General features: G+C 40.1%; 1 protein-coding gene across 1 annotated transcript; it reads right to left on the bottom strand.

Moving 5' to 3' along the window:
* Nucleotides 1–14605: 14605 nt before the first annotated feature.
* LOC134220535 (lactoylglutathione lyase) lies at nucleotides 14606–17338 on the bottom strand. Its single transcript, XM_062699614.1, has 5 exons — nucleotides 17187–17338; nucleotides 16986–17091; nucleotides 15280–15416; nucleotides 15125–15211; nucleotides 14606–15064 (listed from the first exon to the last, which is right to left on the bottom strand). The coding sequence occupies exons 1-5, from the start codon at nucleotides 17225–17227 to the stop codon at nucleotides 14824–14826; spliced, it is 612 nt and encodes a 203-aa protein (XP_062555598.1). The 5' UTR covers nucleotides 17228–17338; the 3' UTR covers nucleotides 14606–14823.
* Between the last annotated feature and the right edge of the window lie 4831 nt (nucleotides 17339–22169).

The raw sequence follows: 22169 nt of genomic DNA, 5'->3' as shown, positions 1-22169 counted from the left end.
CTATGAGATCCGGCCTCAAAATGGCCACTTCAATATTTTCGCTCCATATTAGCAATATGAGTATCAAACGTCAACATTTTGCAATTTTGCTAGACTAAAGTTATGGGCACTCTCGAACTGCTGAGCAAGTTTTTGAGCCTTTTCACCGTTTGTTAATAATATTTTATTTCCCTCTTTAAGCGCTGGAATTGGCTTTTGTATTTTTAAAGAATTTTCGTTAATTTCCAAAAGGGTTTCGAACTGGGATCCAACTTCGAGACATTATTCTCAAAGTTGGTATTTCTCAGAATAGCGAAACGTTTTTTAATTTCATTTTGCAAATCTCGCCGAATAGCTTTCAACGAGGGATTGCGAGTTCTTTAGTATTGCCTTCGCCTCACATTTTTAAGACGGATCAGTAGCTGAAGATCGTCGCCATTAATAATGGAGTTGAATTTAATTTCACATTTAGGAATTGCAAAGCCTCTGTCTTCGACAACTAAATTTCTCAAAGATAAGAGAGCATTATCAATATCACTTTTGGTATCGAGAGGAATATCAACATCGAAATTCCTATCGATTAACGTTTTATATAAATCCCAGTCAGCTCTATGATAATTAAAAGTAGAGCTGTTTGGATTATAAATGGCTTCTTGTGAGATTTCAAACGTCGCAGGAAGGTGATCAGAGTCAAAGTCAGCATGAGTTTCCAATTGGCCGCACAGCTGACTTGAATCCGTTAAAACTAAATCAATTGTAGAAGGATTTCGACTGGAAGAAAAACAAGTTGGTCCATTGGGATATTGAATACAGACTCATCCCCATTTTGGCAACACCCGTTTTTGTCTACCCCCGATTTTGGCAACACCGTGGCAACATTTTCTTCCAGATTTTGGGAGGAATTCAAAAATATTTTTTTTCAATTCCTGGTTTACAGTTCGTCCTTGAGTGATAAAGCGGCCTACTTTTCCATACCAACGGAATGGGTGCTTTAATGAACATTATGCAACTCAAATTGGTTGCATAATATTCATTATAGCACTCATTCGGGTGCTATAATGAAAAACTTACGTCGGAATAGTAGTTACATGACTATATTTTGCTGAATAAGCTTGGGTAAGTGTTCAAATAGTGTATTCTCTGCGTCGCATGATAATTGAAATAGTTTGACGGACATGACGACAAAAATGACCAAATGCAAGTACATCTATCGTTTCACGGCTTGTCGAACTATGCAATGTGGCACCTTAACATGGAATCTGATTGTTCTCTGCAGCAACAGAATTTATTGCCAAGGATGATCATGTGGAGTAAATTAGACTACAATTTTGGTACAGATTTATCAAATTACAGTCCAATTTTCGTCATTGCAAAAAATAGCGTGTGCAACTCGTTGCAAGACTCGATCAGCACTCGTAGTATTTATCCAACTCGGCAAGCAAACGTACAACTCGTGCTGAAAAAATCATTTTTTTGCAACTTGTTGCACAAACTACTATTTTCTATTAGTTTTCAGAGCTAAAATCTTTTTATTCTTATGATATAAGATAAATAAAACCAAAAATAAAGGTCTCTATGGTTTATATCCGTAAGGTATCTGTTCCCATATTAATAACAGCCCGTATATTAATCCCAACCGTCGATAAACCAAATAGGGGAACTGGGGGTAGGACGCCCACGTTAAGGAAAATGCCATTTTTATCAATGAAAACCACCATTTCAGCCAGTTTTCATCAGAGCATACTGAAGAACAGCATATCTGCGACTGACTACCGATAACAGATATCTAATTGTCCATTTTATTGCACAGAAATTTTATTTTTAAAAAGCACCCGAAAAAAAATGATTTTGAAACCATGCAGGGTGAGATGCGCCAGTGGATGGGTTAAAACGCGCATGTGCTTATCGTACTGATTTTCATTTTAATTGCCTACATTAAGGCAATTAACCGAATGTTTCAGCTGTTTCGGTCATACGAAATGAGTATGGGCGTAATGCCCCACACCGACCTCAGAAGTTTGAAGGCCCATAAAATCGTTTTAAAACCATTTTTGACGACGATTTCGTGTGGAACATAAAGAACACGAGTAAGCAGCATGGCTCATGGCTCAATTATTAATTTATCAATGTATAACAGCGACAGAAAGACTAAATTCCACCGAGCTAGAATTGCATCAAAACACGCAAAAATCGTTTTTTCGAGTTTTTCATGTATAACTAGAGAAAAATCATGAAATATATGTATCCAATGGCAATATTTTTCATTGCTTTATCGTATAGACTATTGAAAACAGCGCCGTAGCGTGTGGTTGGCCGGGTTGGCCCCCGCCAAGGGCGCCTGGCCTTAGGGGGGCGCCAAAATCCAGAATTCCGCTATAGGAAAGGATGACAAATTATTCAAAAATTCACTGGTTCAAAGTGATACAAATTTAACCTTTTATTACGATTCTCTCGGGGACTACATACATAATCAATCATTTGACGTATTTCCGGAAGGCCCTGTTCCGTCAATAACTGATACAGGTTGTTACCGAATGGTATCACTTTGTGTATGGTGTTGGCATGCAGGGAAATAATTTGTCAAGTTAGTGTCGTAATTTTAAAACGGGCAAAGTGGGTGGCAAATGAATACGGTTATCAAAAATACGTGCTCCAGAGTCTTCGATGAAGAAATAAATAAAGCGATCAGTCGAGGTACGAGATACTAAGAACCTACAGCCAACTCGCATCTTTGAAGTTTATCCATTCCTCGTGAAACTCTGAATTTGATGATATATGGTAAATCAGCCCAAATAGTCAGTCCGATAGTTTGACGTTCGGGAACAAACTAAGTGGGAATCCAGCTACGTGCATGTGTGATGAGGTTGCTAACATTTTGCCCAGAGGTGTCGGGACTTCTCGTATTCCTGAAGGTACTTTCTCGACCGGACCGACGGGCTGTACCACGCCACGGACGCCATTTTTTCATACGAAGTCCTGATAATGACAGCTATTATTCGTCCCAGCTTTACTCACGTATCGTGCCAACTAACGCCGTGTTATCGGCTTCCGTCAACGGATGAAAATTCCGGAATTTACCTCGGCCATAAGATCGTCGAGAAGCAACACCTCGTGGACGCCGCCGGGTCATTCGACGACCATCTGACCAACGACCATCAAGCTGCACGTCGCGCCAGTACCTAGCGCCATCTGCGATAATGCCACTGACCAAGCCATTGTCACTATATCTCATCGCCGCCCATAACCATAAAGGTAAAGTGTAAAGAATAAAGTCCTTGGGACCTGAGAGAAAGGAGGCATGTTGCGCCCACCCCGGAAGCTGCCGTTGGTCAGACCACAGATTGGGGTCTAGGCTAGTCCCTTTCTGGGAACTCCCGGGGTCATAACATTTCAATGTATCAGAACTTCGGCATGCTCCCCTAATTTGGGAATGTCTTTTTCATTATTTACTTGGTGGAATAGAAAGTGGAAGGAAAAGGAAGGAACAGGAAATGCAAATGCAAAGGAGCATGAAACAAGCTTCTGGGGAAGGAGCCCCAGATAAGGACTTCAATAAACCAAAGGCGAAGCGTAAATCAAATACATACAGTTTTTGTTCGCGACTTAAAAATGCAAACCGTTATCTTATAATAGATGTACGGAAGTACTGATAAGAAATTTGTGTGAATTTGAGATTAATTCGCTCATTTTATGCCGTCAAACTATGCGATCGCATTTGATCCAGTCTAATCTTTATAAACTGGTAAAGCTTTTAGCGGGAAAGAGAATTTGAAATGATGGTATGCTGAATATGAGAATATGCATCGAGGGATTTCAGTAGCGACGGCTAAATTAGATTAGGAACAGGGAGGGAGATCAGTAACTGACTTTATTTAAAGTAGAAATTTATTGGTTCATCCAAAACAAACAGTGCCACCAAACTACCTCCAGACCCACTCCAAAAACTCATATACCTTGATCTGAATAGGGCCTGTTGGTTATTCTGGCCATACAACCCACTCCGGAATTGTTTTGTTCTTGATACGACTTGGACCAATCGCTATTCTCACAATCAACCAATTCACTCCAAATTTCTTTCAAAGATCAGTAGTTTTTACAAACCAAGCCACTCCGAAATTGAATTTTTCGTCATCGAAAGGGCTAATGGCGATTCCGATGGTCATCCATTTCATATAAGGGTTCTTCTTGATGTGACTAGGTTCGATAGCAATCAAAATCGAATAGCAAGAATTGAGAGCTATTTTATTTTCCTAATTAAATCCTTTTTTTTTGTCGTGAATCCACACACTACTGGATCTATTTTTTTTACTTGAATTAGTTTATTAAATATTTCAGAAATTCTTTAAACTTCAGCGGATTTCTAGAAATGTTCTGGTCTTTTAATAACCCTTTAACTTTCTACCTATTGGAACATATGCAGGTTATAGAGGCTTAAGGAATTAATAAAGCAAAAATTTATTAGACCCTCTCGCAAAAAAAAAGGGTCTCCCTGCTCATAGCACGTTTTTTTAACATCTTAGTAAGGGGCGCCTAATAAAGGTTTCGCCAAGGGCGCTGGGAGTCCATGCTACGGCTCTGATTGAAAATAATCAAAATGGGGATATTTAACCTTATTCAGGGGTGGCGCGTTTTAACCCCTATGGGCGTGCTACCCCCACTTCCCCTAAAAATCAATTTAATTCCAATTTCTCACATTGTATGTACACAATAATGGATGGAACACATTCTTGAATGTTTGGAATATTATTCAAGATTTTGTTTAAGTAATGTTATAATGCACAAGAATCAAATTATTAAAAGATAAAATTATAAAGCACTTTTATTTTCATTTTCCTACCTCTGAACTGTTGGTTTGATTGCTACTAGCAGATCCATCTTTTTTCACGCCGTTGTTTTCCACTCAATTTCAAGCTAAAACCAGTGTATCCTTTCAAAATTCACTTCACAACACATAAAGCACATTAGATTTTCACTAAAAATATAATTATATTTGAAAAACCAACGCGATTTTCTATAGTTTGATATAGGTTTATTTCGAACAACGTCTAAATTATCCTTGTCCGTATTCCAAACCTGGGTGGTGCGAATAGAATCGATTCGGTTGTCAAACTGAAGCCAAACTTTTCTATTGTGCCGGAGCCAAACATTGATGATTGTGGTTATGTTCGTTCCAGATCCTATATTGAGAAGTATTGTTATTATTCGGGAAAAAAAAATAAACATGGTTTGAGTTTTGTATTCTTTGTAACAAATATTTTTATATTATATTTCGAGTGAAAAATTAGTAGGAATTCAATTAAAAAGCACTCGTCACGAAATTTCACGAGATACAACAGCTGATTGGAGCAGAAATGTATGTAAACCATCGTAAAGTCATGTAGAGTCTCGCGCATTTGTGCGCCCTCATGCAGCATGGAAAGAGAAAATCGAAGAACGGGAAATGTTTGACAGCCAAGTAACTGCAAAATAATTTTGCTTATGGGATTGATTTCAAAATATCCCTCTACTCGCTTGAGAGCAGAAAAGCGTTGCCGACCTAGATTTTTATTTCAAAAATGCTTGTATGAACTTTCACTGAGAAATTCAACTCTTTTGCTAAAAAATAAGGTATATCGAAGAGACAATCTATGACAAACATAAAATTAAAATGATAAGTTGAAAAACTACAACAAAAACTGCAATTTTGTAATTATATTTCAACTCAAATACAAAACATTGAAGAATTCGGCATCACTGCAATCATATCGTTACATATACACACAAGTAATAGTGTGCGTATTTTATGTTGGAAACAGTATTACTGATATAGGTACAAGCATAGGATTAACTGTTTTTGAATGTTATTGAAATAGGTACTTGGCGGTGAAAAAACGTAGTGTGCTGTGCTCAAATCAAGACGTGTTTGGTTTTCTGTGCGTCATTTTTTTGCCTCCAGCATTTTTGTTATGCAAAGAAAAAAAGGACACTGAAGCTACAAATCGGTGAACTTCAACCCGCTGCAGACGAAGATATCAAGATTTCCTGAGGAAGCTAACAGAGAAGCTTTTCGTTTTGGTATAATTTGATATTCTGTTCCTCTTCATTCCTTATTTTACATTTCAACATTTCCAATCATGCTCCAAATCGTTTGATTTCTTCGAATTCTTTTCCCTTTTTCATTTTATAATTTTACTTTAATATGTGTTCTCTAAATCGACTAGGAGAGGATCATATCATGAAACACCCACTTTGAACGCGCTTACAACGGCACACTAGAAGCTAACTCACAGAAATCAGAATAGCGAAAGGCATCTAGGGTCTGATTCCTCGAAATTAAACGCTTTGTTATCAAGTCATCGTCTCGGAAACTGGTGAGCACGTTCCAAATATTTGCTTTCTTTCTATCATTTCCTTATAAATTGAAAAATTGAAAATTGAACACTAAATACGTACAGGGCATCGTTTGTTACTATCGCCGCGGATATTGTGGGAGTCCCAGGTATCCGGTTCACGCTTTAGTTAGCAACGGTGGCTCTTCTTGACCTTCTATTCCCTGAGTAGTTAGTACGAATAAGGGCGTCCTTGTGAAGTTTTGCTGTACCTGTTATGAATAACTAGTACATCCCGTTCCCTACACTTCCTGAAGCAACTTAACTTGCTTCAGGGGTAAATCCTTTTTGTAGTACTAGTCTTCGTAACATAAAGGGCACCATTACGGAGCATGAGATATGATCAAATTATTCGTAGTACTACTTGACCAACACTCCCAGCTGGGTGAGGGATAGAGGATGACACACACACACATATTGAAATAGGTACTTGGCGGTGAAGATGTTTTTTAGCTAAATACTTCTACAATGTGATAATAATTTCATTTTTGAAGTTACCAAATTACGTGAGCTGAGAATAATTATTCTTATGTTATTCTCATGATTATTGGGTAAGAAATCAATGCATTTCATATGCGCATTGCCTTATTGTTATTGATATAGGAACAGATACCCTATTACGGACTTTATACGAATAGTGGAAACTTCCACAGAACTAATGAACCACCACTTGTATCACTGCTCATTGCAAACAGTTTCTAGTTGAAATATTCTGTTCTTTTTATACACGTTTTCTTTATTTATATTCACACTTCACTCATATACCCAGCCTACCGTAGAATGCCCTGGCAATTCAAAACCGATTTTGTCAAGCAGTTTACGGAGGGATCATAAGTCTTACAATTGATCTATGCACCTCTGCTTCTTGCGCCCGTCGGGTCATTCTCAATCACCATTTTGAATGGATTATTGTCCGACATTCTGGCAACGTTCCCCTGACTTTCGCGGTGTAAACGATGGCTGGTTCTCCCAACAACTTATGCAACTCGTGGTTCATTCGCCTTCTCCACGTATCATCCGCCATCTGCGGCCCATCATAGACAGTACGCAGCACTTTCATTTCGAAAACTACAATCGAAAACTTGATCCTCCGCGCGTATAGTACATATATCGTGTCTATAGATGACTACCGGTTTGATGCCCGAACAGCACAAATCATACGAAAGTGGTTGCAGCAACTTCATTGTGACTAAATTTGGTCACATATGAGTTGCCGTAACTCATTTGGAGCATGTGTGCTGCTAGGGTGAGCGGTGGCGAATTTTATTCTAGCGGGGTTTAAAGTACGTACGATTACCTATCACGATCATCACGATGCGTCTCCGAATTTCTCCTGCTGGTATCGTTCTCGGAGGTCATCAGTGAGATTTTTTCAACCACTTCTATTTCGCACCACCGATACAAACTCGTGGTGGAAGGCTAACATTGTCCTCTTTAGAGCCTCTTCCTATCGTGTACATTAGGGCAGTTCAAATTTTAAAAATGTTCGGAAATTCCAACTCCCATATGTCTATTAGCATCATTTTGATAATATAGGAGTCCTGGCAAAATTTCAGGCAATTCGGTGACTATTTAGGGGTGGCGCGAAGTCAATTTATGTTTATATGGAAATTTGTATGGGAAAAACTTAAAATTTATTCAAGTCTCCCTACAACTGTCTCATTGTGATGAATTCAAATAAACATCCCCAACCTCCCTTTTTGGAACCTATATAAATGAGACCTCCGGATAACCAGAGATGCATCTGAACACGAGAACGCGTGTTCATGTTCAAAACGTTCTGAACACTGCACACTGTTCAAGAGCACTGACCTAACTTAGCAACTTGTATCCTAGGAAAACAAATTGAAGTGACGGCATGCTACACATTTTTCGGCTAGTAATAGAAAACGTGGGCATCTAACGTATAGAAATCAAGCATGCTCGTATGTTTTTGCATAGTTCCAAATCTAAGGAATCTTAGTTACCATGATCGTTTTGCTTCCGTAGGCACGCTCTTGGCTCATGTTCTGTTCAGAATGCATCTCTGCGGATAACACATTAGTTATGGTTGGATTGACCGGTTCTTTTGGATAGTGATGACCTTCAGCGAACACTGGATTTTCAGTAGGTTGACTGCTGTCGAATGTCAGAGGTAGCGTGCCGCAAATGGCCTTCTGGCCTCCAGTTGGCTACACTGTCATTCGCGGTGCAAGGCACAAAAGAGGTACAAATTCAAATATTCCTTGATTGAAAAAGGATTTCGTTTTAGTGAGTCGAGTGTAGTTAACTTATACTCACACTACCTTGGTAGCGCTTTACCAAGGTGCCTGAATGAAGATTTCCATTACCACCATCTAGATCAATGAAATGGTCATGCTTTGCGTTATTTTTTCTTTAATGTCATCGAGAATTTTGCACAGAACTTGACTCTTAATGACACCGATCACAACAAAGTTCAATGTCCATCAATGTCCAATGAATTCGAAAATATGCAAACTTCTGTCCAACATTTTTCTTCAAACGATGATCTCTGTATATGCTGTATGTAAAAGTCCTCTCTATTCAGCTCGGTCCACAGTTATACTTCGTCGATGAAGTAATCTTTACAAATTGTCGTTATTTCAGAAGAGACATGTTTTACACCACTAATTGATGCAACTGGCTAATATATCACATTATTGTTTGATTATCATTCTCGAGCTTGTTCCAATTCTGTTTGAATTACAATTTCGGAATAATTAATTATATCGTAAAATGGGCTGCAAAACGGTGGGTTGACATCAAGGAAGGAGCGCCCAACAGAGCTCTGGTCCCCACAAGTCCCTATCTCACGCTTCCACGGGTCGTCCGATGACAAAAGACCGCCAGCTAAGGGTTGTGTACTTAGCTGGTAGTGCAGCCTGGGCACTGTTGTCCTTCTGACATCAGCTAGAGTGAGAAGGTACGCCTCGAGCGTCTGTTCACCAGGAGGTGCGGCTCAAACAGCGTCTGCTTGGTACCCAGCGGCTGATTAACGAAATGCTGTATCGCGTCAGCTACACCTAAGGTGGCAGCCCCATCATCGCGATGTAGGTAACGCGACCCCGGTAAGGTAGCTTACTGAAGCCTCTCAAATACCACGAAAAATGGAGATAGAAGATAAAGAGAACGTTATTTTTGGCAACCGACCCGGCAACGAAATAAGGACTATGATTGGAAACTCGGTACCTGGAATGTCAGGACCCTAAATGAACCTGGACTAGTGAGCCTTCTGGCTCGTGAACTGCAGAAGGTTGGAGTGAACGTGGCTGCTATTCAAGAAGTACGATGGCCTAGATCCGGAGAACGTGAATTCCGAGCCGTGGACCCCACGACCAATACTGCATTCAAGTATAACATCTATCACAGCGGCGCTGAAAAAGCAGAGCATGGAGTTGGTTTCGTAGTGATGGGCAAGCAGATGAAGCGAGTGATGCGGTGGAAACCCATTAGCGAACGAATCTGTGTGTTGAGGATACGGGGCAAATTCTTCAATTACAGCCTAATCAACGTTCACGCACCGACAAACGATAAATCCGACGACGTGAAGGACACGTTTTATGAATGTCTTGATAAAGCCTATGGAGAGTGCCCAAAGCATGACGTGAAAATTGTTATCGGAGACGCTAACGCTCAGGTCGGTAGAGAGGACTTTTTCCGTCCCATAATCGGTAGGGAGAGCCTTCACTCCGCTACCAATGACAACGGCCTACGGCTAGTAAATTTTGCTGCTGCTAGAGGGATGGCCATCAGTAGCACCTACTTTGCACGAAAGAACATCCGAAAGCACACCTGGAGACACCCAAATGGTGAAACTTGCAACCAGATAGACCATGTTCTGGTGGATGGGCGCCATTTCTCGGATGTTATCGATGTGCGGACATTCAGAGGTCCGAACATTGACTCTGATCACTACCTCGTTGGCAGTAAAATTCGATCACGGTTGTCAACTGTATCGAACGAAAGATCTCAGCCAACGATGCGTTACAATATCCAGCGATTGTCGGCGGAAGGAGTATCGGCTGAGTACCGCCAGAAGCTCGACGAACGGATAAGTGCAATCAACGTTAGCGACAACATCAACGATCTATGGGAGTCGATCCATGGAGCGGTGAGCACAACAGCACGAGAAGTGGTAGGCACTGCACAGAGGCGACCCAGGACGGGTTGGTTCGATGCGGAGTGCCAGAGAGTGACAGACGAGAAGAACGTTGCCAGAAGCCGGATGTTGGTGTCAGGTACCCGATCGAATAGAGATCGGTACAAGGAAGCAAGAGCAGCCGAAAAACGAACCCACCGCAGGAAGAAAAAAGAGTACGAAGAACAAGTGATTAGTGAGGCGCAAGAAAAAATGGAGCAGAACGATATGCGGAGGTTTTATGAGTCTGTCAATGGCGTGCGGAGGAAGACAGCGCCATCTCCCGTCATGTGCAACGACCAACAAGAGAATTTGCTGACAGATAAAACTGAAGTGGCTGCCAGGTGGAAGCAACACTTCGAGGCTTTGTTGAATGGAGGAAGTGACGGTGCATCGGAGAACAGAATAAATATTAGCGACGATGGACAAGCTGTGGAATCACCTACACTAGATGAGGTTAAAAAAGCTGTCAAAGAGCTGAAAAACAATAAGGCTGCGGGGAAGGACCAGCTCCCGGCTGAACTTCTCAAACATAGCAGTGAGCAGCTTTACGAAGTTCTGCACCATATTATGTCGAAAATATGGGAAGACGAGGAAATGCCTGCTAGCTGGTTGGACGGCCTCATTTGCCCTCTCTTTAAGAAAGGGCACAGACTGGAGTGCGCCAATTACCGAGGAATAACCCTCCTTAATTCGGCGTACAAAATTATGTCCTGTATTCTGTTCAACAGATTGAGACCGCTTGAAGAGTCCTTCGTCGGCGAATACCAAGCAGGTTTTCGTGAGGGCCGATCAACGACGGATCAAATGTTTACCCTGAGACAAATCCTTGATAAATTCCGGGAGAACAACTTGCAGACACATCATCTGTTTATTGATTTCAAGGCGGCGTACGATTCAGTGAAACGGAATGAATTATGGCAAATCATGCTTGAACATGGTTTTCCGGCGAAACTGATACGGCTGATTCGTATAACGTTGGACGGATCGAAATCAAGTGTGAGGGTTGCGGATGAAATATCGACGTCATTTGTTACCTTAGATGGATTAAAGCAGGGTGATGCACTCTCGAACCTACTGTTCAATATAGCGCTCGAGGGAGCGATTAGGAGAGCTGGTGTGCAAAGAAGCGGTACCATTATCACGAAATCGCATATGCTCCTGGGATTTGCGGACGATATCGATATTATCGGGATTGATCGCCGTGCCGTGGAAGAGGCTTTTGCGCCTTTTAAGAGGGAGACAGCGAGGATTGGACTCACGATCAATACCAGCAAAACGAAGTACATGGTCGCTGGCAATCAACGTGGGTTCATTAGTGGTGGTGGTAGCGAAATAGTGCTGGATGGTGAAAAATTTGAAGTGGTAGAAGAATTTGTGTATCTTGGAACATTAGTGACGTGCGATAATGATGTTACCCGCGAGGTGAAAAAGGCGTATTGCAGCTGCAAATAGGGCTTATTACGGACTTCGTAACCAGCTTAAGTCCCGTAGTCTGCAAACGAAAACAAAACTCGCGCTGTATACTACTCTGATTCTTCCGGTGGCTTTATACGGCCATGAGACATGGACGTTAAAGGAGGCTGATCGGAGAGCTCTCGGAGTGTTTGAGCGTAAGGTGCTGCGGACAATACTCGGCGGTAAACAGGAGAACGGTATCTGGCGGCATCGCATGAATCACGAATTGTACCAGGTGTATAAAGGGCTGGATATTATTAAGCTTTTACAACACGGCAGACTACGGTGGGCTGGTCACGTTGTTCGTATGCCGGAAGAACGACAAGCGAAGATAATATTTAGTAGAGAACCCGGGAGAGGCCGCAGGCTTCGTGGAAGGCCGCGTACACGATGGCTTTTTGCAGTTGAAGAGGACCTGAGGGCGCTCAATGTTCAGGGCGACTGGAAGCGATTGGCCCAGGATCGAGTCCAGTGGAGAAGGATACTCCATTCGGCGTAGGTTCATCGAAGAGCTGTAGCCCATCAAGTATCGAGTATCAAGTAAGTATCGTAAAATGGTCTATTCTTATGCTCGTGCATCATTTGAACACATTCCACATACTTTATAGTACATGTTCCATGTATATAACTTCAATCATAGAAACAAAAAAAACTTTGTATGAATTTTTTTTCCCGTTTTTGGCAACATCCCCATTTTGGAAACATGAAAATCCGGTCGTGTTGCCAAAATCGGGAAGGGACTGTAGTATAATATCCCGCAGAACAATCTTCAAATATTTTACCATTACCAATTTTACCATTATAATTACTTTGAGCATTATTTCATGAACGGTGTTTGGCATTGGTGTCACTAATTATGAAAAATTTGGATTTGTTGCGAGTTAGAATTTGAAGATCAGCTCTCAACAAATTCCTTTGCTGCCCATTGCATTGGAAAGGCAAGAAGCCAGCAATAAAAGAAAATTGTCCAAAATTTGTTTCAACAGAAATTCCCAAGGTTTCGAAAATTTTGGTTTCAAACGAAAAATATAATTTATGTTTGATACGTCTATTAATGACAATGGCGGCTTCACCACAGGCGCTGTCAAGACGATCATTTCGGTAAATAAAATAATTTGGATCTCTTTTGATGAAAAGACAAGGTTTTAAATATGTTTCAGTTATAATGTGCACATTATGAACTGATAGGAAGTTGAATAATTCATCTTCCTTACCCTTTAAAGAGCGAGCATTCCAATTTGAAAATTTTAAAGAATTACTTGGATTCATTAAAACGAAGTCCAATAACAATTTTTTGAGTAAATTTGACAACCTGAACAGCTTCAGTTTTGGTATTTGCTTTGAACATCAATCACGTGATGCAATTGTTCATTCAGAAAACCAAAGTAGGAAGCAGACATGCTACATGAGTCGTCAGAACGAACGTTATTTTCCGTTGAAGAATGGATATGAAAATCATTCCTAGTCGGTAAATTTTCAGAAATGAAATTTTTCCTGCCTGCAACGATACTTGCATAGCTGGGCGTGTTTGAAAAAATAGCATTCGACGAACTGCTCGTTACCCGGGGAGAGGTAGTAGTTGGTGTTATTATTTTAGCGTTACGGATCTCTATCATAATGATACAAAAGCTCAAATCAATTAACATAAAAGTAAGATAAAGTTCATGTTGAACGCAAGAAAAGCTCAGATATGTTGCATGCAACAAGCACATTGCAGCAACAAACTCGAAAACAGCAGTCAAGAAAAAGTATTTATGTTATTTTCCAACATAAATGTGTTGAGAATATCTGTTTACGTGAATACGTACATATTTATCTTTACAAATTATTTTGAACTGCTGATAAAACCTGTATCCTTTGCAGTGGTAAAACGCATTAGTTTCTACTACCTAAACCGTCATTTTTCTTATAGACAACTAAGCATAGTTACCTCATGTTTAATTAATTATGCTTCATAGAAAAAAATAGGAATACACTATAAAATATTTTTCAAATCGCTTAACTTAATAATGGGAACATCCATAACAGTAGTATAAAAACCCAGATTAATCCAGCTAGCAGTGTTGATGCCTTTCTCGTGCTTTATAAAATATATTGAAAAAATCACATTAGAAAGGTCAAAAAAGCTCTTTAGGAGAATAGATCAAATTTTTTCGATAATTTTGCATGTTTTTGCATTAGTTAAAATGTATTGCCACCATTTACGGAAATTTTTTTTTTTCGTTTTGAATTTTTTTTCCAAGGGAGGACCCTCGGGAAAAACAATGATTTTTCAATAATTCCGAAATGCAATGTCCGATCGAAACAATTTTCAATAGCAAACAATGGGACCGCATTCCCCGTCGAATGCAACTTGTTGCGAGTAAATCGGATAATGCTAAGTTCTAAAAAGTGTGTCTACAAAATTTGTGCACATACACACATACACACATACATACACACACACATACAGACATCACCTCAGTTCGTCGAGCTGAGTTGATCGGTATATAACACTATGGGTCTCCGGGCCTTCTATCAAAAGTTCTGTTTTGAAGCAATCATATAGCCTTTCGGTACAACTTTGTTGTACGAGAAAGGCAAAAAGTCAAAAGGAAATAAGATTTCCACTATTCCTCTTGGTGTTTCTTAGTGAAGTTTCTATCAAGTTTCAGATAATAAATTATAGTTTCAAAAGCTTTATTTTATTGTATGTTTAAAGTTACTCTCTAAAAAATGTGACAATAACGAATAAATAAACGTCACTTGTATCCGAAACATATTAAATCCTTGTGTATTTTAGAGTGTCTAGGCACTGGTGATTTGCTTCCATTCAAAAGCGCATAAAATCAGCTGGTATCAATACATCCGCACCGGTTCGACATAGTTATCCCCCGAGAATTATGACACCACATTTGACGCGTTGAAAATCTCAATCCAATAGCCATCGGGGTCCTTGATGAAGGCCAATCCCTTCATGCGGCCATCCTCCGGGCGCTTGACGTACTCGACACCGAGCCGGTCGAACCGTTCGCAAGCTTTTGTCACGTCCGGCACCATGATACCGATGTGGCCGTAACCTCGCGGGTCCGAGTTGCCGGTGTGGTACTTCTGGTCCGGGTCCGACTCCGTGCCCCAGTTGCTGAAAAAGAAACGTTCAAGTTAAAATTATGTCACTGAAATTGCGTAATTTGATACTTACTGTGTCAGTTCGAGGGTTGCCTTCCGGCTCATAGCCCATTTAATACATTCCTTTCGGTCGGCGGGCTGTTTGGCAATGTCTTCATAGCTGCAATGAACGACAACGTTGTACGGTTGAGAAAGTCTGCTAAACATCGGGAACTTTTGGAAACTTACCCCATGAAATATAGAGAAAATTGCGCTTCTGGGAAATCTAATTTGCACAGCAGATTCATTCCCAGTACCTCGTTATAGAACGGAATGGATGCACGTGGATCCTTGATTCGGTACATGGTTTGTTGGAAGAGGAAGTCCTGAAATATGTATGAAATAGTAATTGCATACACACTTAAATCATTTCACAGATTTCGGTGAATTTTGCTTCAATTCACCGAAATCTCAACAGCAGAACTGTTCGGTAATTATTTTACCAAATTTTCGGCGATTTTTCCTTTGTTCAACTGTCAAAACCACCGAAAATCTGTAAAATTATTCACCGAACAGTTCTGCTGTTGAGATTTCGGTGAAATTTCACAGAAATCTGCGATTTATTTTAAGTGTGTAGGCAAGAAGAAATTTTTGAAGTTAGAATCAAAAATAAATAAAATGATGGAAAATAATAAAATCACACTTTTTTTAAGACTTTGACCTTTATTTCAAACAAAAACACCAGGACAAAAACTTGAAACATATTTCAGTTATCTGCCACTCATGCTAGTACAAGTACAACCACCCTAAAGATTAAAATTCATCACCTGTTAAGTATCATCATTGCATTATAGACACCGATAGGCACAGACGCAAAACCTCAACATCTGCTAGCGACAAAAGTAAACGCATTCTTGCCATTCCGCTGCTTCTGCCGTGGCGCTGACTATGAACACTTCATGTGACTCTCTTATTGCATTCTCATTCGTTTGCGTAAACAAACCGGCAAATAATTGTTTCAAGAGAAGATGTTCCATAACGCCTCCTGGCGATATATTGAGCTTATTCGATCATTGATTTTCCGTAAATAAAGAATATAAATAGGGGAACTGTTCCGTTTTCCATCTTACTGAACATATATTCATCTCATAGCAAAACAAAGAAATACAGCACCAACCTCGTCGCTTCTTTTTGCTATCACACGTGTTCACTGGTGAAAAAATCACAAAAATAAGAAACAAACCAAATTTCTTTTCAATGCTTTGTTTTTGATGGGATGGATATAGGAGCAATGGGATGAAGTGTTGAACAGTTCCTCTACATCGGAATAGATCATGCAAATCGTACAATTTGACGCATCATCTAATGATTTCATGAAGCACAGTGGCTTTGAATCGTTTTCCTATACAATTCACCATGCGTTTCCATATTCAACGATCATACCCGAGCCATTCCAATGCAGTGGAATGTATCGAGCGATACAACACGATCATCGTTAAATAGTATTCAATAGCTATACTTATTAGTCATTTACTTCGATAGGGTATTTTGCCTCCTTCTCCTCTAAGTCAATACAAGTGACAAACAAAAAGCTAAATCAGATCAATGCGTTTGCGGAACTGATAAAAATAATTATGTAGTTGTCTAAATACATTCAAAAGACTCAGTGAGATTTTTAAATCTCATTCCCTTAGAAATTCATGTACAAATTTACTTGTTGGTCCTAACAGCAAACTAAATGAAAATATCTCCAATACCTATTCTGCAGCATCATATGTTTTAGTTATGAGATCAATTTTAAATTTACATATACGCAATTAATAAAAAAATTTCCAGATAAGTGACAAACGTTATCCACACTGACACACTAAGAATTGGTCATTATTTAAAAGTGACCTCCAATTTCCCGCCGGTTTAGTGCCATCAAATTCTATTTAAAGCCCCTTATACTGTACCTTCGTCTCGGCATCGGGAAGTTTCAGCAGCTCTTTCGCTTCCTTATCGGTCAATCCCTGAGCTTCACCCATTCTGGCAATGGCACTCGTGCGTATTAGGGATGCACTGTAATGAGGAAATGTAATAAATTTGATAAGCTACATGAATTATTTCGCAGAAGATGAAATAAAAGCCGAAAAAATTATCGAAAACAAACCTACCACGTATTATAAAACAGTCGTCCAACAGTGAGCCGTACCATTCGGGGAGTGCTCTCGAGAAGCAGTACGCAATGTCGGGTGACGGTAATGTGGGAGAGCGCAGACTGGCCGTTGACAAACACGGAGAGAATGGACGAAAAGAGAATAATATTACGTCAAGTAATACCCCTGTGGTAAAGTTTGACGGTGACGAGGGACCTATGCAGAGATACTTGCACTTTCGTTTAGTGGTTTGACGGTGTTACAAAATAAGGAAACATTGATTGAATTTTGTAACGTAAATAAGAGCGTCATCTCTATGGTTCTATACCAATCGCCCGAAAACCACTCGCCCGAAACCCATTCGCCCGAATGCCATTCACCCGAAAGCCATTCGCCCGAATGTGCCATTCGCCCGAATGAGCCATTCGCCCGAATGAGCCATTCGCCCGAATGAGCCAAACGCCCGAATGAGCCAATCGCCCGAATAAGCCAGTATGAACTGATTTTATTCTTAGTTTAAAAGTATCAAAAAGAACAGCATGTGAAATTAAGAAGGGAAATATTGATTGAAAGCTATTAGCTTATGTAATTTGATTATTCTTTTTAAAGATTCAATCGTTGATCAGCAAATCTGCCCAACGCCACATATAACATCGTCGGCGACGTCGTGATATGCCACCAGAGTCACTGGAATGTAATGATTTCGATCATATCGACGAACGCTATAAAGTAAATCTGGATGGAGAGCTCTTCTTGCAGTTTGTAGTTGATTGCGATAATGGTAAGATCCTCTTGTTTGTTTCGGCACAACACATAAAAGTGCTGTCGAAATTGGAAATTTGGATTATGGACGGAACTTTTATCACGACTCCACAACACTTTTCTCAAATTTTCACGATACATGGAAGTGTAGGTGAAGAAAATCATAGACGCTTTGTTCCTTTGGTTTATATGTTGCTACCGAAGAATAATGAGAGAACCTACGAATCAGCTTTCAGTGCGCTGGAAGAAATTGCGGAGAAATACCAATGCGAACTTGAGCCGGAGCATATTCTATTGGATTTCGAAATAGCAGAAATAAATGCTGTTAAAAGATTTTTCCCTGGAACCAGTCTCCACGGTTGCTTTTTTCACCTAAACCAAATCCCAGAGCCTCTCTGTAATTTTTTAAACTATGTGAGTGAGTTTTACGTTAATGGTCGCCAAACAAAAAGCAAAAAAAAAAACAGTCGAGGTCCTCTATTTCCGCCTATGGTCAGTTCATGGAAGAATGACGCAAAATATTCCACGGACCTCCAACCACATTGAAGGATAGCATAACAAATGGGGTTCGCTGCTAGAACAGGGTAATCCTCCCTTCTACAGTGTTGTAAAGCAATTCCAGCTAGAAGAACGAATAGCTAGCACTGATATTTTACGATCGCTTCAGTCCCAGCCGATAGCAAAGCACCATAAAAAAACATTGAGAAAAACATAAAGTTAGAAGGGCTCGTTGCGTCATACAAGCCAGGTGAGTGGTTGAGCTTTTTGACGGAGATCGCGCTTGGGTTAATTAGTTCCTAAGTTTCCTATCACCTAAGACTTATATTGTAATGACTTTTTTAAATATGATAATATATACATACTATAAAAATATCAAACAGATTTTTTTTTCATTTCAAGGGCTCTCGGGCGTTTGGCCCATTCGGGCGAATGACCTATTCGGGCGAATGGCATTCGGGCGTTTGGCTCTTTCGGGCGTTTGGTATTCGGGCGAATGGGTTTCGGGCGAATGGTTTTCGGGCGATTGGTATAGAACCCATCTCTATAGTGCTTTTTTAATACCATTGTTAAAACTTTGGCACTTGGAAGTTATTTCGTTTTCTCATTATTATAGATTCTTCAAAAGCTATTTGTGCTGTGCATAAGGTATGGGAACGGGAGCGATAAAACCCTTCTCTTCCGGGGTGGGCAATCACTGGCTAACACTGACAGGCTGAAGAAACAGGTTGCGGTTGTACATGTGCAAGCCATTCCGATATCCACATCAGATTACCGGATCAGATTAAGGACCGGAACGAGGGACTACCCTATTTTCCAGGAATGGGCTCGGATGAGAAACCAACGATGGACTGTATCTAGCGGCAGACCGGAGCAGCAGCAGCGATCGGGTTCTTCTCACCGGCAGTAAGCTTATTCTGCGATGCAATAACTTATTTGCATGACTGAGCTCCACCCATATTCATTGGAACAAAAAATGAAAACATCGAAAGGGGATATGATACCAGGTTGGGGGGAGACTACTATGATCAGTCAGCAATGAATAATATTCATGATTAATTGGTTGGGGATTTGAAAAGAATAAAGAGATTACATTTGGTTCACAGATAGACTTAATACTATGGCTTACATAACAATGGGAAAAGGGATATGAAATTAAGAACAAAAAAATCATTTGTTTTTTCAAGTCCGTCAAGAGTTTACAACGTTTATTTACACTGCTTGAATACTAGTTCTACTGTTCTGGCCGCTTGGACTACTGCAGTTAAATCATGTATCATGTACAATGTAGGAGGTAAGGAATAATTCCTTCTTTCTTCTCCTTCTTCTTTCTTCCTTCCTTTTTATTCCTTCCTTCTTCTTTCTTCTCCTTCTTCTTTCTTCCTTCCTTTTTATTCCTTCCTTATTCTTTCTTCTTCCTTCTTCTTTCTTTCATCTTCCTTCTTCTTTCTTCCTTCTTCCTTCTTCCTTCTTCCTTCTTCCTTCTTCCTTCTTCCTTCTTCCTTCTCCCTTCTTCCTTCTTCCTTATTCCTTCTTCCTTCTTCCTTCTTCCTTCTTCCTTCTTCCTTCTTCCTTCTTCCTTCTTCCTTCTTCCTTCTTCCTTCTTCCTTCTTCCTTCTTCCTTCTTCCTTCTTCCTTCTTCCTTCCTTCTTTCTTCTTCCTTCTTCCTTCTTCCTTCTTCCTTCTTCCTACTTCTTACTTCCTTCTTTCTTCTTCCTCTTCCTTCTTCCTTCTTCTTTCTTCCTTCTTCCTTCTTCCTTCTTCCTTCTTCCTTCTTCCTTCTTCCTTCTTCCTTCTTCCTTCTTCCTTCTTCCTTCTTCTTTCTTCCTTCTTCCTTCTTTCTTCTTCCTTCTTCCTTCTTCCTTCTTCCTTATTCTTTCTTTCTTCTTCCTTCTTCCTTCTTTCTTCTTCCTTCTTCCTTCTTCCTTCTTTCTTCTTTCTTCTTCCTTCTTCCTTCTTCCTTCCTCCTTCTTCCTTCTTCCTTCTTCCTTCTTCCATCTTCCTTCTTCCTTCTTCCTTCTTCCTTCTTCCTTCTTCCTTCTTCTTTTTCCTTCTTCCTTCTTCCTTCTTCTCTCTTCTTTCTTCTTCCTCCTTTCTTCCTTCTTCCTTCTTCCTCCTTCCTTCCTTCTTCCTTCTTCCTTCTTCCTTCCTTCTTCCTTCTTCCTTCTTCCTTCTTCCTTCTTCCTTCTTCCTTCTTCCTTCTTCCTTCTTCCTTCTTCCTTCTTCCTTCTTCCTTCTTCCTTCTTCTTTCTTCCTTTTTCCTTCTTCCTTCTTCCTTCTTCTTTCTTCTTTATTCTTTCTTCCTTCTTCCTTCTTTCTCCTTCCTTCTTCCTTCTTCCTTCTTCCTTCTTCCTTCTTCCTTCTTCCTTCTTCCTTCTTCCTTCTTCCTTCTTCCTTCTTCCTTCTTCCTTCTTCCTTCTTCCTTCTTCCTTCTTCCTTCTTCCTTCTTCCTTCTTCCTTCTTCCTTCTTCCTTCTTCCTTCTTCCTTCTTCCTTCTTCCTTCTTCCTTCTTCCTTCTTTCTACTTCCTTATTCCTTCTTCCTTCTTCCTTCTTCCTTCTACATTATTCCTCCTTCCTTAATTCTTCTTTATTCTTTATTCACTTCTTATCTCTCACTACTCACTTCTCATTTCATATACTTAACAAGGAAACGTATTTCAACTATTCAGCTAAACGGCATTCGGCCAAATGACCCTAAACCGTTATATAAATAATCTGCCCAGAACCTGAAGCGATAAACCTAAAGCGATAAAAAAGTCTTGGGGGAAAATTGTAATGTAAAAAGAAGATTAACGAAAAAAATATTCAACAGAAAACCGGATAAAGGCCAGCGACTCGTCGACGGAGTGGCCTCTCAGGATTGTACAGATTCAATCGATATTTCCCGTAAGTAGCTTACCTGAAAAAGCGGCCTGAGCAATTGTCCTCAAACGATTATATTTGCAGAAGACGGCAACGGTCCCCGCAAGTTCATCGGGTCGCGCCACCTGAGGAACCGAAGTGCATATCTCACTAACTTTTTTTGAATAGTTTCTATTCAGGCGATCCAGCTGACATGCACGCTAAAAATGAACTACTCAAAATTGAGTCGAATCCGACTCATTTTCATTAAAAACGGGAAAACTCAAAATTTGAGTAAAAGATACTACTTCATTAAAATAATGATTGCACTTAAACTAGGAGTCTGTTTGTCGTAAAATGCACTTGGATAGATAGATAAACTTGAATCGCATCTGTCGTATTAAAAATTGATGGAAGGCCAAGCTTTACTTTTGCGAAATCATTATTTTATTGAAGTAGTATATATTACTCAAATTTTGAGTTGTCCCGTTTTTAATGAAATTGAGTCGGATTCGACTCAATTTTGAGTAGTTCATTTTTAGCGTGTGGGATGGGATTCATACAACAGCATTCGACTCCAAAGCTGACTGTATCAGTGAACAGTAGAGGGCTCTGCGACGAAATGGATCACGAAACTTGTCAGTAATTTTGAATATGAAGCCCAATTGTCGATTAGCTCTGGCGATTATGCTATTGTAGTGAACTCTAAAGGTATTTAAGTCCACTGTCCAGTATAAAGCCGAGATTCTTTAGGTACTGCACTCGGGTAAGACTACGTTCAGAAAGGCTGTAGTCGAAGGCATGTTTTTAGGGTGGTATGAAATTACGTTGCAATTACCCGAACACCAATCTGTCTTTGTCACCATTATTATTTTGAAAATTTTCGTTGCATCTGCGTA

Source organism: Armigeres subalbatus, chromosome 3, assembly GCF_024139115.2.
Source record: "Armigeres subalbatus isolate Guangzhou_Male chromosome 3, GZ_Asu_2, whole genome shotgun sequence".
NCBI classification, from domain to species: Eukaryota; Metazoa; Arthropoda; class Insecta; order Diptera; family Culicidae; genus Armigeres; species Armigeres subalbatus.
This window is presented reverse-complemented; position numbering and strand designations above follow the sequence as displayed.